The sequence below is a fragment of the Gadus macrocephalus genome, chromosome 17 (assembly GCF_031168955.1).
Source record: "Gadus macrocephalus chromosome 17, ASM3116895v1".
Taxonomy (NCBI): Eukaryota; Metazoa; Chordata; class Actinopteri; order Gadiformes; family Gadidae; genus Gadus; species Gadus macrocephalus.
In genome coordinates this window covers 6,134,135-6,146,634 of record NC_082398.1, presented here as the reverse complement: position 1 = coordinate 6,146,634, position 12,500 = coordinate 6,134,135, and the positions used below count along the sequence as shown (strand labels likewise).

Genomic DNA, 12,500 nt, shown 5'->3' with positions numbered 1-12,500 from the left:
AGTGCCTGATCATTTAAGCTGTTATAGGTATTCCTATTTTTAATTCCCTAGTGTTATTTTATTTCTATTGGTGACAAAAAAAACAAATCACCCACAAAAAACACGAGTGGCAGTACTGGCAATTCAATAATAGACAATTCCAACAGATGTATCACATCTTAAATGCATTAAAAAAAGGGTATTTAGCAATCAATCTTCCTCTAACGCTTATCTGTCACAGGTTAGTCTGATGCTGCATTCATAAGTGATCCCATGCATATATGGAGAATAAACCAATGCTGGGGCTTAAGACGCGAACACGGCGATAAACAAACAGACAATTTGGTGGCTGTAACTATTTCTGCGTCGCTGCTCAGATTAAAGCTTGTTTTTCTGAGGCAGAGTGTTTATGTCCCGAGCCGAAACGTACAGAGGAGAGGATGAGATGACTATGAGCTGATTAGTTTAAAGAGAAGAGAAAAAGCAGCACAGTAAAAGTTGTAGCCATTAAAGGGACAACCATGTTGTCTGAGATTCTCTGTCGCTACAAAGAAAGAAAGCTACGAATATGCACAAAGGGCCAAACAAATTTAGATTCAACTATTGCACTCGGGTGCATTCCTCCAGGCAGTGCAATGTCATTACAGTGATTAGTTACTCTTTAACACTGTTGTCACCCCGAAGCTGACCTTAAGTTGACAACTTGACAAATACACAATTCCGCTTTAACCACACAAGCTAGGAAACAGTTGAATTAGCATCGGAACATGAGCCAACACAGGGTCATTCGTCAATAAGATGAATCGTTGAAGGCTTATTGATTTGGACAAAGTCCTGCATAGTGCACTCATTATTTTGATCAGGTTCATATGTAAGGATTAGTCCAAAGCTGCAAACTGCTGAGACAGTTGACTAACACCACTTCTTGCAGGTAATGAGGCGAAAAATGTATTCGAGAGCCCCTAGCAAACTTTGTTTGGCATTTATTTATTACTTTATTTATTTTATTATACTTTTGTCTATGTTTGTCTATTTTTATAATTTGTCCCATTATTTTATATCATTTAAGTTATTCTTTTATTCATTTAGCTTTGTATCTAAATTTAGAGCTGTCATTGTCCTTTCTATGCCAACGATTTTGAAAATGAATTCATTTTCAATACATTTATTTTAAAAATGATCAAATATAAACAGTTGTCTAACACCGATAAGCTAACACAGTTGAATAACAGCGTATGCCTACACAGACAAGCTAACCCAGTTGGGTTGTTATGGTATTCTAACCAGTGCGTGGTCAAGCTAACCCATTTGGTGGTTATGGTATTCTTACCAGTGCGTGGTCAGCTACGATATACAGCTCCATGTACTTGGTGGTTCCCCAACTTTCCCGCTTCACCTGGGAGCAAGAGGGGGGAAAAAAAAGTTGATTCTTATTATTCCTTAAAGACAGTTCGAATCTTTTATTCTGGTTCGGGGCGATGTGACGCAACTCTGTGTAAAACAGCCCACTAGTATCATAGGAGAGGAAAGGATGTGAATGAATCTTTGATGCGCTTGAAACCGGGATACCTTCACAAAAATAACATACTGTGCAAAGAACATTACAAAGTCGGAGTTCATGCAAAATACATGGCGTAACCCCTTTCTTGAACATTTCCCTTTCCCTATCACTCGATGCTCGTAAATATTGAGTGACAGAGACATTGAGTGAGAGAGACAAAGGTTCTATGGACACCTCGTGTAGGCCTACAAGACGTTTGAATGGATTCTTTCATCGTGGGATTATTCGGCTCACCGAACCACAGGCAGTGATGTAGCAATGACGGTATTATTATTAGGATTGGGATTTTTCTTTTGCAAACTGTTTCTTGTACTCACAGACTACCCTTAGCTAGGCTATCGCTTTGTAGCATTAGCATGTGGCCCTGCAGACACTTAATTGCAGGCACCAGGGAGAGGCTGATTCACAGGTGCATCGGTAGCTGCCTTGGACAGCGGGCAGAGCTGATACCTCCAGGACATGCTCGCGGCCCTGGGAAGAAGGGCCCTGTAGTCCTACACACACACACACACACACACACACACACACACACACACACACACACACACACACACACACACACACACACACACACACACACACACACACACACACACACACACACACACACACACACACAATCAAATGCACACTTCCAAGTCTATTATTATGATATATGGGTTAGTTTCTGTGTGCATGCCTGTGTGGGTGTGTATGTGCGTGTCTGTTTGTGCCTGCGTGTGCTAAGTAGGAGTTGTGTGAAAGTCTGTCTGTGAAGTGTGTTTTCTCTCTCTCTCTCTCTCTCTCTCTCTCTCTCTCTCTCTCTCTCTCTCTCTCACCAATCCAGACACACATACACAGTCTGGCTATTTATATCCAAAGCAAATAGTGTCCAGAGAGAGAGAGAGAGAGAGAGAGAGAGAGAGAGAGAGAGAGAGAGAGAGAGAGAGAGAGAGAGAGAGAGAGAGGGGGTGTGTTGGAGCGCAGGGTGATTATAAGAACTGCTTAATGGTAAACAACGCGTTCCTGGCCTTTTCTGGTTCTTTTTTTTTTTCTTTATTGACAAAGACATCAGACTTCCACTAAATTGGAGACATTTTATTGAAAGGAATTAGACCAACTTATTGGAACAAATGATTAAACAATTAGCTTTGGCAAGGGGGAAAGAAGCCTCGGGCTATTTAAAATGTCTGCATATAGATTCCAGGGGAGTACACAGAAACTGAGTACGAATACATATGCACCGCTACAAAGGAGAAACACCCAGAGTAAACCCTAACTTTATGGCTTTACGGTCGATATGTGCACAAGGCTAAGGCCATATAATAAATGATTAAAGACATTTACAAAGGGTTGGCAGATTTCTTTCTTACTCCAATACCTTAAGAAGCAGGTAAGTGGAGCACAAATTATGTCTCAAACTTTATCAGTATACATGCAGAAGGTGGAGGTAAAAGCATAAAACAGGAGGCTGGCTGGCTGGCTACATTATGTCATCTCCCGGGATACTGCTTGTCAAAATATCCCCACTGGAGTTAAGCACTAGCTAGATATAAAACGACCACTAGCTAGATATAAAACTAAGCCAAGCTTATTTATTACGCAAAAAAACGTAGACGCAGTAGCCACATACTGGATTTCTTAATGGGTTGATTATGTATGAAAACAACATGGGTGGAAATAGTGATTTGCAGACTTTTGCTTCCACCCTTTGGCAAGGAGGGAGCTTAGCATGTACGTACGTTAGAGACTGACGGTTTGAGGTGCGCCCTCGATTTATTATACGTGTTGCTTTTGATTGACGGTTAAACCGTAAGCCGCCTCATTTAGGGGGAGGTTCTAACAAAACGGATACAGCCCAACCCTAATATACATAACGTATGCTACGTGTGTATGCGACCCATGCATAGCTCACCTGTGTTCGCCTACGCTGTAGGGGATGATGAAAGTGCATCATTCATACAATATCACACATGACAGCGTAGCATGACTCAGACCAAGAGAGGGCTTGAGAGGGCTTGACGTATGTCGCTTCCTGGTAATCACGCACACACAGTCCACATCAACATATGCTGGAGGTGGTGGTGTTTTTTCTAGGGGGAATTCTCAGCAGGTGGATGACAGGGCAGGTGTGTGTGCGTGTGTGTGTGTGTGTGTGTGTGTGTGTGTGTGTGTGTGTGTGTGTGTGTGTGTGTTAATATGCGAGTGTGATTGAGTGTGAGTTTGTGTGTTTTATGTTGCGTGAGTGTGTGTTTATTTGTGTTAATGTGTGTTTATGTGTTTGTGAGTGTGTGTGTGTGTGTGTGTGTGTGTGTGTGTGTGTGCGTGCGTGTCTGTGTGTGTTCGTGCGTGTCTGTGTGTGCTTATGTGTGTTCATGTGTGTTTGTGTGTTGTTAATGTGTGTATGTGTGTGTTTGTGTGCTTTTGGCGCGCATGTGCGTGCGTGCGCATGGCCGTTTGTGCGTGTGTGTCACAGGTCGACGCGGTGGCCCGCTGCCGGCGGCGTTTCAAACGGAACGTCTGGACGGTCCGTGACCAGCGTGTCTGTGTCGGAGGGCGGCGGCTTTATACAGCACCGCCCTTGGAAGAGGTGTGTGTGCATTGTGTGTGCGTGTGGGTGGGGTATGTCCTCCTACTATAGACACCTCCACCTTGGGGCAGAGGTGTGTGTATGTTGTGTGTGTGTGTGTGTGTGTGTGTGGTGTATGGCACGTTTGTTCCCTAGGTGTGAGTAACGCATAATGCATTTCATTGCTCATTTTCCAGGAAAACAAGTGAGGAGGAAATGGGTGGAATGTAACTGTCGTTGTCATGGTAATGCATCGTATGTTCAGTCTCACTGGGGGCACGGCGCAAAGACCAAGACTACCGTAAAATGTTTACGAAATATCCATACATTTCATGATAACCAAGATATACATCTTTTGTAAACATGAAGCATTGCATTCTGGAATTTATTGAGAGGGTACTAGAATTTAACAAAAATGCGTGGATGGATACTGGGTGACTCACCCTTTGGTGATGCGGTCGAAGGAGATCCGACAGTTGGCCAGGGTGGCCTGTCTGGTGGCCATGGCCCGCAAGTCCCGCCTCTGAGGGGCAGGTCCTCCGCACTCATCAGCCAATGTTGGAGAGGGCTCTGTCCGCTGATTGGCTCCAGGTAGTAGGTGTCACTGGAGTTCAAGGATATCAGACCCCTGGATTGGACGAGAGGAGGTGATGGCGGTTACAGCCACACACAGTGCATTTGGAGTCACATTAGATAGGATTTTGAAACACAGGATGGAGGTCTGGAAATGTAGGATTTCCTTCATCATGGAAGACAAACCAAATCCATCATTCCAGCGTATCACACAGAGTCTGTGTTTTTGTTTGTTTGCCTTGAGCACATGTTCTATCTACAAGAGAACAAGTTAAGGGGTGTTCACAAGTGGGAGGGTCCAACTATATGTATTCTGGATAGGAAAGCAACATTTGCTACAGTCCACTCGGTAGGCTGGTAGACTGATCTATCCAGCACACATCTAGGTGGACACTGATTTTCAAACGGTTTGTAATGGCTAATCACACTCTCACCGGCAGAATATCACCCCTTTAATATCAATATTTACAGGAGGCAATATCTCCATGAAAGCAGAAGTAACTGGATAATAGCAGAATGTTTTATCAAACCCTGTCGCAATCTTTGATTCACAGCCCTGGGATCTTACTAAGGTCAGCATGATTTATTATAAACTGCCTCAACACTGACAGAAATTATTTAGCCGATAAGGGAATATAAATTTTGGCTCTGTGTCTTAAAACGTGTTTAGTTATTTGCTTCGTTATTGCTGTGTGGAGAAAAGTTTAATTACTTTAGATTGTAGGCTGGAGCAATACAATATGGACAAACCATTATCCAAATGACAAACTCATTAACTTCCTTGCATACAATACAGTTAGATTGGGTATTTTGCATGTAAATCTCGAATCAAACAGCAGCCATCTAGGGTCACAGTGGACCTCCACAAAATATATTCGGAACCATTCGGATGCATAGAGGAGATTTTAAGCATGGCAGTTGTGTGCGACAAGCCTTATGCTGCAGCTATTAGCTCCCTTAAAGCCTCAGACGTTCTTGGCCAGAACACAAGGCAGTTTTAAAGCATCACTTGAGTAGTTTGCGGGGCTGATGCTGAGAGCTCTCTGAGTGTGTGTGGATGGATGTTCCCACATTGGTGACGTTCTGTAGATGTTGTTCGTCTGTATCTTTCACTGGCTAAACCAGGGGCACCTCATTAAAAGGTACTTATTGTGACTGAATTAGGCTTAAACCCTTAAGCAATTGATTCGGTATGTCGAATTTATGCAATGCAAAACCAGTTTGAACGTTAGTAAAAAATATACAGCTTAAGCAAATAAAAAAATCAATACCTGTCTACAATGAGGCGAAGTTGTGACCCTATTTAGCTTTTGATAGTTCCATACATGCACACTCTCAGCACGCACGCAGTCCGGCACGCAGGAAGGCACACACACACACACACACACACACACACACACACACACACACACACACACACACACACACACACACACACACACACACACACACACACACACACACATGCACACGCATGCAACCTGGTGATGGTGTGTAATTAGTCAGCAGTGAATGGAAGCTCACTTAGCGCAGCTCTAATTGTTGGGCTGCGCTCCATAATGGTGCTCCCGCAGAGGTGGCTGCTGATACTGAATCATAATGGGCCGCGGACTCTATAGCCAAGACTGTTCAACGGCCAGGTTCCCGGACTCCTCTTCCACTGAGGTTCAGACACTTGGCAAGGCAGGAGGGGGAAGATTGAGGTTTCCTTTGCAGTTTTATCGTTTCAATAACAGGGTGCCAGCAAGGTATTAAAGTATGTTGAAAATAAGGCCTTAAAAGGTGTTGCAATTTTATTTGCTTTTTTATTTGGGGGGGCATGTAGGGGAATCAAAAAAACGTTTTGCAGATGTATTGGGGGTTTATGATGACCCTTGATCATGTTCTTGCAAGCACTTATTATGGTGTGGTTTAATCTTGCGTCTCCGACCGGCCCTAGAAGGCAACCAATCGGCAGGCAGATTCTGGTCAGTGAATGTCAGTGTGAACCAATGGTTGGAGCTCTTCTGACGGACAATTCTTTCGGTGTTGGTGACGGTATCGGTATTCAATTGTAGTTAAAAGAGTTCTACAAAAGTCTGACGTTAGGGTTAGACTTTGAGTATAGTTGGGACCTTGTTATTTTGAACATCACCTGCATGGCATCACCTGGCTTTTATAGTTTCAATCCGTTGTTTTTCTCGCCTTCCAGCAAAAATAACAACAACGGATTGGAGTTAGACTGGAATAAGATGTCCATCGGGCATGAATCAAAGGTCAAGTTCCATGTTATTACTAATTCATATGGGGGGGAAGGGTAGTCTGAAGGATATGGTGTTTGACCCCCAGCCGAATGATTCACGGTTCAATCCCCAGAGTCTCCCCAGTCCCCTTGAGCAAGATGAGCCCCACCTGGTCTTTAGCGACAGGTTTTTGAATTCCCCGTAGGTCGCTTTGCATGAAAGCGTCTGCTAAGCGCTTGAATGTCAACATACATGTAGATCTCACCACAGAAGCTGACGCAAGGCTCATGGTTTTTAAAGCAGCGTTTGTTTACGTCATTCAAACAAAGTGCAACTGCATTCTCCTTGCTTTGAACCGTGTAAGATGTATGAACCAGGTATGATTGGGAAACTTCAAATAGCTTAGCGGAAAGACTAAATCCCGCTACTCTTAAGAGTCTCAACTGTGCATCTCAGAGGCAAGCTTAAGCCTTTGAATCCAATCATGTGGTAGGATCACAAATAAAAACATTTTGTCTGACGCTCTGGCTTTCCCACCATGTCAACACAGTCTCAACCTCACCCACGCACCCAGGTACACACACACACACACACACACACACACACACACACACACACACACACACACACACACACACACACACACACACACACACACACACACACACACACACACACACACACACACACAACCACACACACAAGTATTTACTTGTGTTCTTCAAAAGGTGCAAATAGACTTTGTTTACTCTAAAAATACTTTTCCTGCATCTTTCATTGATTTATTTTTTGTCCCTCACTCGTCTGTGTGTGTGTGTGTGTGTGTGTGTGTGTGTGTGTGTGTGTGTGTGTGTGTGTGTGTGTGTGTGTGTGTGTGTGTGTGTGTGTGTGTGTGTGTGTGTGTGTGTGTGTGTGTGTGTGTGTGCGTGTGTGTGTGCGTGTGTGCATTTGTATGTGTGAGTGTGTATGGTCTCTTGATGTGTGTTTGCCCTGTTCAGCCTGTTAACTTACTTATAATGTAATTAATATGTATAATATATATATATATACTGACAGTTTCCTTGTTAAGAGAAATTATGATATGGTCGATCAGCTCAACATTAACTTTTAATCCTGTGTCCTCTGGCCATCCGTTACAAACAAGGCCTTTGAATGTGGTATGAGATTTGTTGGCGCTACTGTTATGCTGTTATGTGTCGACGAGGGAAAGCTTTGTGGTATGATGTCCATTAAATGCCCTTTTACATCAGGCCACAACCTGGCAACCTCAGCATCATTGCCAAGAGCACGCTCTCAATTGAACATTTATATGCAAAGCGTTCTATAATGTATTACAATATTTTTATAGACTTGTGAACTGGGGTGTTTCATGAGGTTCATTAGAATTCAGCTCTTCTATGGGATGGATATTATCAGAAATCCAATAACAAACCCATGCAATGAGAGAACCCTTTCGGCTTTGAACTGACAATTTCGGTTTCAGCTTTTTTGCGTTTCACAGCCCCTGGCTGCAGGATAATGCACTGTTCTGATACGAGCCCGTTGATGTGCCTGAACAGACTGATTCATAGATTCAATAGGTCATAAACGGAACCAGAATAATGATGGACCAAGCGCAATTAGTATATGAATCACACACAGACAGCCAGACAGACAGGCAGGTAGCCAGGCTTCAAGCAGGCAGGCAGGAATGCACACACACACACACACACACACACACACACACACACACACACACACACACACACACACACACACACACACACAGACACACACACACACACACACAAACAAAACACCATTCAATAACCGTAACCAAACTCAAATCGCAAACTTAGTGCAAAACATTTGCTATCGAAACAAATATGCATCTATACACGCAAACGACCGCATAAAATAAATTCAAACCATAAACCATGTGACCATAGAGTGGGGATCAGACGCCGTGGATATTGCACAAACAACGGAGGCGCTGGTTTCTCAGAAGCCATTTGGCATGCATTGCAGCAGCGTGGCCCGTATGTCATCTTTACATTTGGCAGGCCCCGGGCCCGTTAAACACATGGGTCGGCCGGCCCCTACCTCACTCCCGAACACACACTCAGAGCCACCCAGGAGTGTGTGTGCTCCCGTACGTCTCCGTGGTAGAAGCAGTGATCCTGAAAGAGAAGAGGGAAAAATGAGATGGGGTGACGGGGGGGGGGGGGGGGGGGGGGGGGGGGGGAGTGAGGGGAGGAGGGGGGAGGGTGATGGGGGGGGGGGGGGGGGGGGGGAAATCAATATCTCATATCTCATGTCTTTGAAGGAAAACATTAGCAAGGCTAAAGATAATGTTAATGGACGGCTTCTATCGCCCCCTCCCCGCTCCCCCCGCCCTATCTAGGGATGGATTGATTCTGCTAGATGGATTTGTGCACGTTTGTGTGTACATCTGAAATTTGTGCGTGCCTGTGTGTGTTTGTGCATGTGTGTATGTATGTTTGTGTGTGCGAGCGTGCATGTGTGTGTGTGGGTGTGGGTGTGCATGTGCGTGTGCATGTGCGTGTGCACGTGTGTTTGTGTGTGCGTGCATGAGCAGGGTTGGAGGGTCCATAGCTCTTATGTTTCATGAATAAGCCGCTGTTGAAAAAAAACGGCCTGCTGTCTTTGACAAATGGACATTACTAATCGATGAGGGTGCCGGAGCTCCCTATAGGGAGATCACGCTGGGATGAACACCTCTGCCTGCAGTACAGCGCGCCTGTGCTCGTAAAAAATATTAATTATAGCACACTAACTTCCAACAAAAGGAGGCGATGCCAAATCTTCAGGGAACTTTTAAAGCACAAATGCAGAGTTGGGAGGAGAGGGTTGGCTGTGGTGGTGGTGGTGGTTTCGGTCAAGACAACTTTGTCGTAATAAAAACGATTCAGGGACACAGCTTTTTTCCGTGAGTCGTCGATTCAGTCGTCGCACAGACGATGATTCTGACATCTGTCCGATCGTAATTCCCCGAGAGAATAGCGTCATCGCCCGGCCTTTTCTGTTGCTATCCGCTTGTTTCAATGTCAGCCGTTGTTTGAAAATGTGCTGGGTGTTGGTGGTGGGTGTTGGGTGACCCTATATTTATATATTTATTCATTTAGCCTCTAAGCCTTTAAGCCCATTTTTTTAAATGAGCTTGTTTGTGTGGTGAATGGGAGTGTGGTGGAGTGGGATTACAGGAGACGTATACAAAATAAACGTGTAATGTGCAGAACGAAATCAGGCCCATTTTGTGTATGTTTCCGGAGGGAAATCCTTCCTATGTTTTTGGAGGACAAGAACAGAAGATGCCACCTTTAAGTACATTTAAGGACGTCAGTGTCCTAAAGAAAAAACCTTCAGACACGCAACCTTGAAATAACTCTCCATGAACAAAAGAAAGAAAGAAAGAAACTGCCGATGCACCAAAACTACTTTCCATCACGTAAAGGACAGGATTAGGCAACACCATTTCCTTTTGATTGTTAGATTTAAGTATTTCTTTACATTTATTGACGATTGACAAGATATCAATATATATATATTTCTGTTATAAATAGTTGATATTCGGCTAAATTTGGGTATCCGATATATTTCCAGACGAAAAACCGCTCTCTAATACCGACGAACTATGAAACCCCGATCTCAGTGCCTATTTAAAAAAAGACACACAGAGCCGCGTTGCGCACACACCCCTCGTTTCATCACCCAAAAACAAGGTCACCCGGGCACATTAAACCCTGGGAACGACAAAGCACGCTCGCCCCGACAAACGGCATCCCGAAATAACAACCCTCTTTGTATTCCGAACCGAAGTGGTTTACACAAGCGAGCTGACACCAGCAAGCCCCCACAGCCCCCCTTCCCGGTACATGTCAACCCGTAATATAAGGTACAAGAGGTATCCATTTATGACTATTCCGTCTGGACTCCCCGGGCCGGGTCTGCCTAGCAGAGCGTGAAATTAGCAAATTTAATTCAGCGCTCATTCACAGCCCAGACACAAAACAATTGTGTGACAGACAACTTCGCCCTCTAAAACCCCGGGCGCAGCACCTCCGCTCGTTTGGGGACACGCGGCGGGCAGACACGGACGACGGAGGCGGAAAAGCCCCTTTCAGAAAGCCCACAACACAAGGCCGGGTGCTAAGCTGGAGGCGGATGATACATCATCTGTGCCGTGGTCCTAGTTGGATTAGTGGAGCTGAGGACAGCATGAATGGGAAATAACACTCTCCAGTATGGTTGTTATCCCTTTTTATTTTTCTGTCCAGGGGGAGTGATGGGGGGAAAAAACCCGGAGCCATTCAATTTGAGATTTTGTTTATGCTCAAGATGATTAATGTACAATGGAAAGTGATTATGTTCATTGGCTTTAATCTCTCTATTTAACGATGGAAGACACTAATACTGTTTTTTTTCGACACATTGGTTATACTTCCAGATATCCCGGATCCAAATATGGCAAACAAGTTTTCCCTGCTGGGATGAATAAAGTATATCTTATCATATCTTATTTTTAAGTAAACTCTGTGGTGTACATGTGTAGAGTTTTACGCATTTATATGTAAACACTGTTAACATCCTGTTGGGAATACTGTTCCAGAAATCCTGGCTTTTCAGTTCTTCCAACCCAATATAAAATGTGCAGATCTATTCACATTATACCAAAAGTTACCCTCATTTTGAAAAGTTTGTCTTCCTGCTTCCCGAGGACCCAAACCTTTGCTCTGACACCCAGTAATAACCAGTTCAGATTTAGATTGATGATGAGAGATAGACAGTCTGAAGATAGCGAGTCGCTGAACTAAATCCCCATCTCCCGGGGACAAAGACACAGATCTGAATGTTGTGTATCAGCATGTTATGACCCATCTCCCGATAAGTCTCGGTGGCTTTTTATAGAAAACGCCGTGAACGACGGAACGAAACAAAACGACATGTAAATATAACGGCAAAAAAAAAAAAAAAAGGAAAACCGGCGATGGCAACGCACGGAAACCAGCGGGGATCGGCGTAGAACAAAAACAACGTAAAAAGAAAGACAACTTTAACCAAGCAGCGAGCAGCAGAACGGTTGGGGGCTCCTCGCGGTCTTGGCGTGACAGAGCTGAATGGATTATCGGGTCGTGTGAGCCGCAGTGCGACCTCGGCCCTGACATTTAACATGCCCACACCCTGCGTATTGATATGACTCGGGGAGGCTGTTGTGGTCGAGGCAGCCAGCGGGGCGGGGCCGTGGGGGCGGGGCCGTGGGGGCGGGGCCGTGGGGGGGCCGGGGAGCAGGGGTGGGGCTCCTTGTTCTCTTCATCTGAGATCACAGAACACACAGGGACACCACAGAGGAGGCACCACCCGTCTGTGTGTGTGTGTGTGTGTGTGTGTGTGTGTGTGTGTGTGTGTGTGTGTGTGTGTGTGTGTGTGTGTGTGTGTGTGTGTGTGTGTGTGTGTGTGTGTGTGTGTGCGCGTGTGTGTGCGTGTAGACTTGCATGGGTGTGTGCTTGTTTATGTGTTCATGTGTGTGTGTTTGTGTATGTGTGTGTGTTGGTTTGTATGTGTTAGTGAGAGCACACGTCTCCATTGATCAGACATTGTGTGTAGGGTGTGCACGTGT

The 12,500-nt window shown here is 44.8% G+C and overlaps 1 protein-coding gene across 1 annotated transcript in view; it reads right to left on the bottom strand.

Annotated features, from left to right (window-relative positions):
* The window catches only part of adam19a (ADAM metallopeptidase domain 19a), a 52,936-nt gene that overhangs the window by 26,230 nt on the left and 14,206 nt on the right, over window positions 1-12,500 (bottom strand). Inside the window, 4 exon segments of the mRNA XM_060035861.1 lie at window positions 1,310-1,375; window positions 4,532-4,597; window positions 4,599-4,716; window positions 8,966-9,042. Coding sequence (XP_059891844.1) covers window positions 1,310-1,375; window positions 4,532-4,597; window positions 4,599-4,716; window positions 8,966-9,042 — 327 coding nt within the window.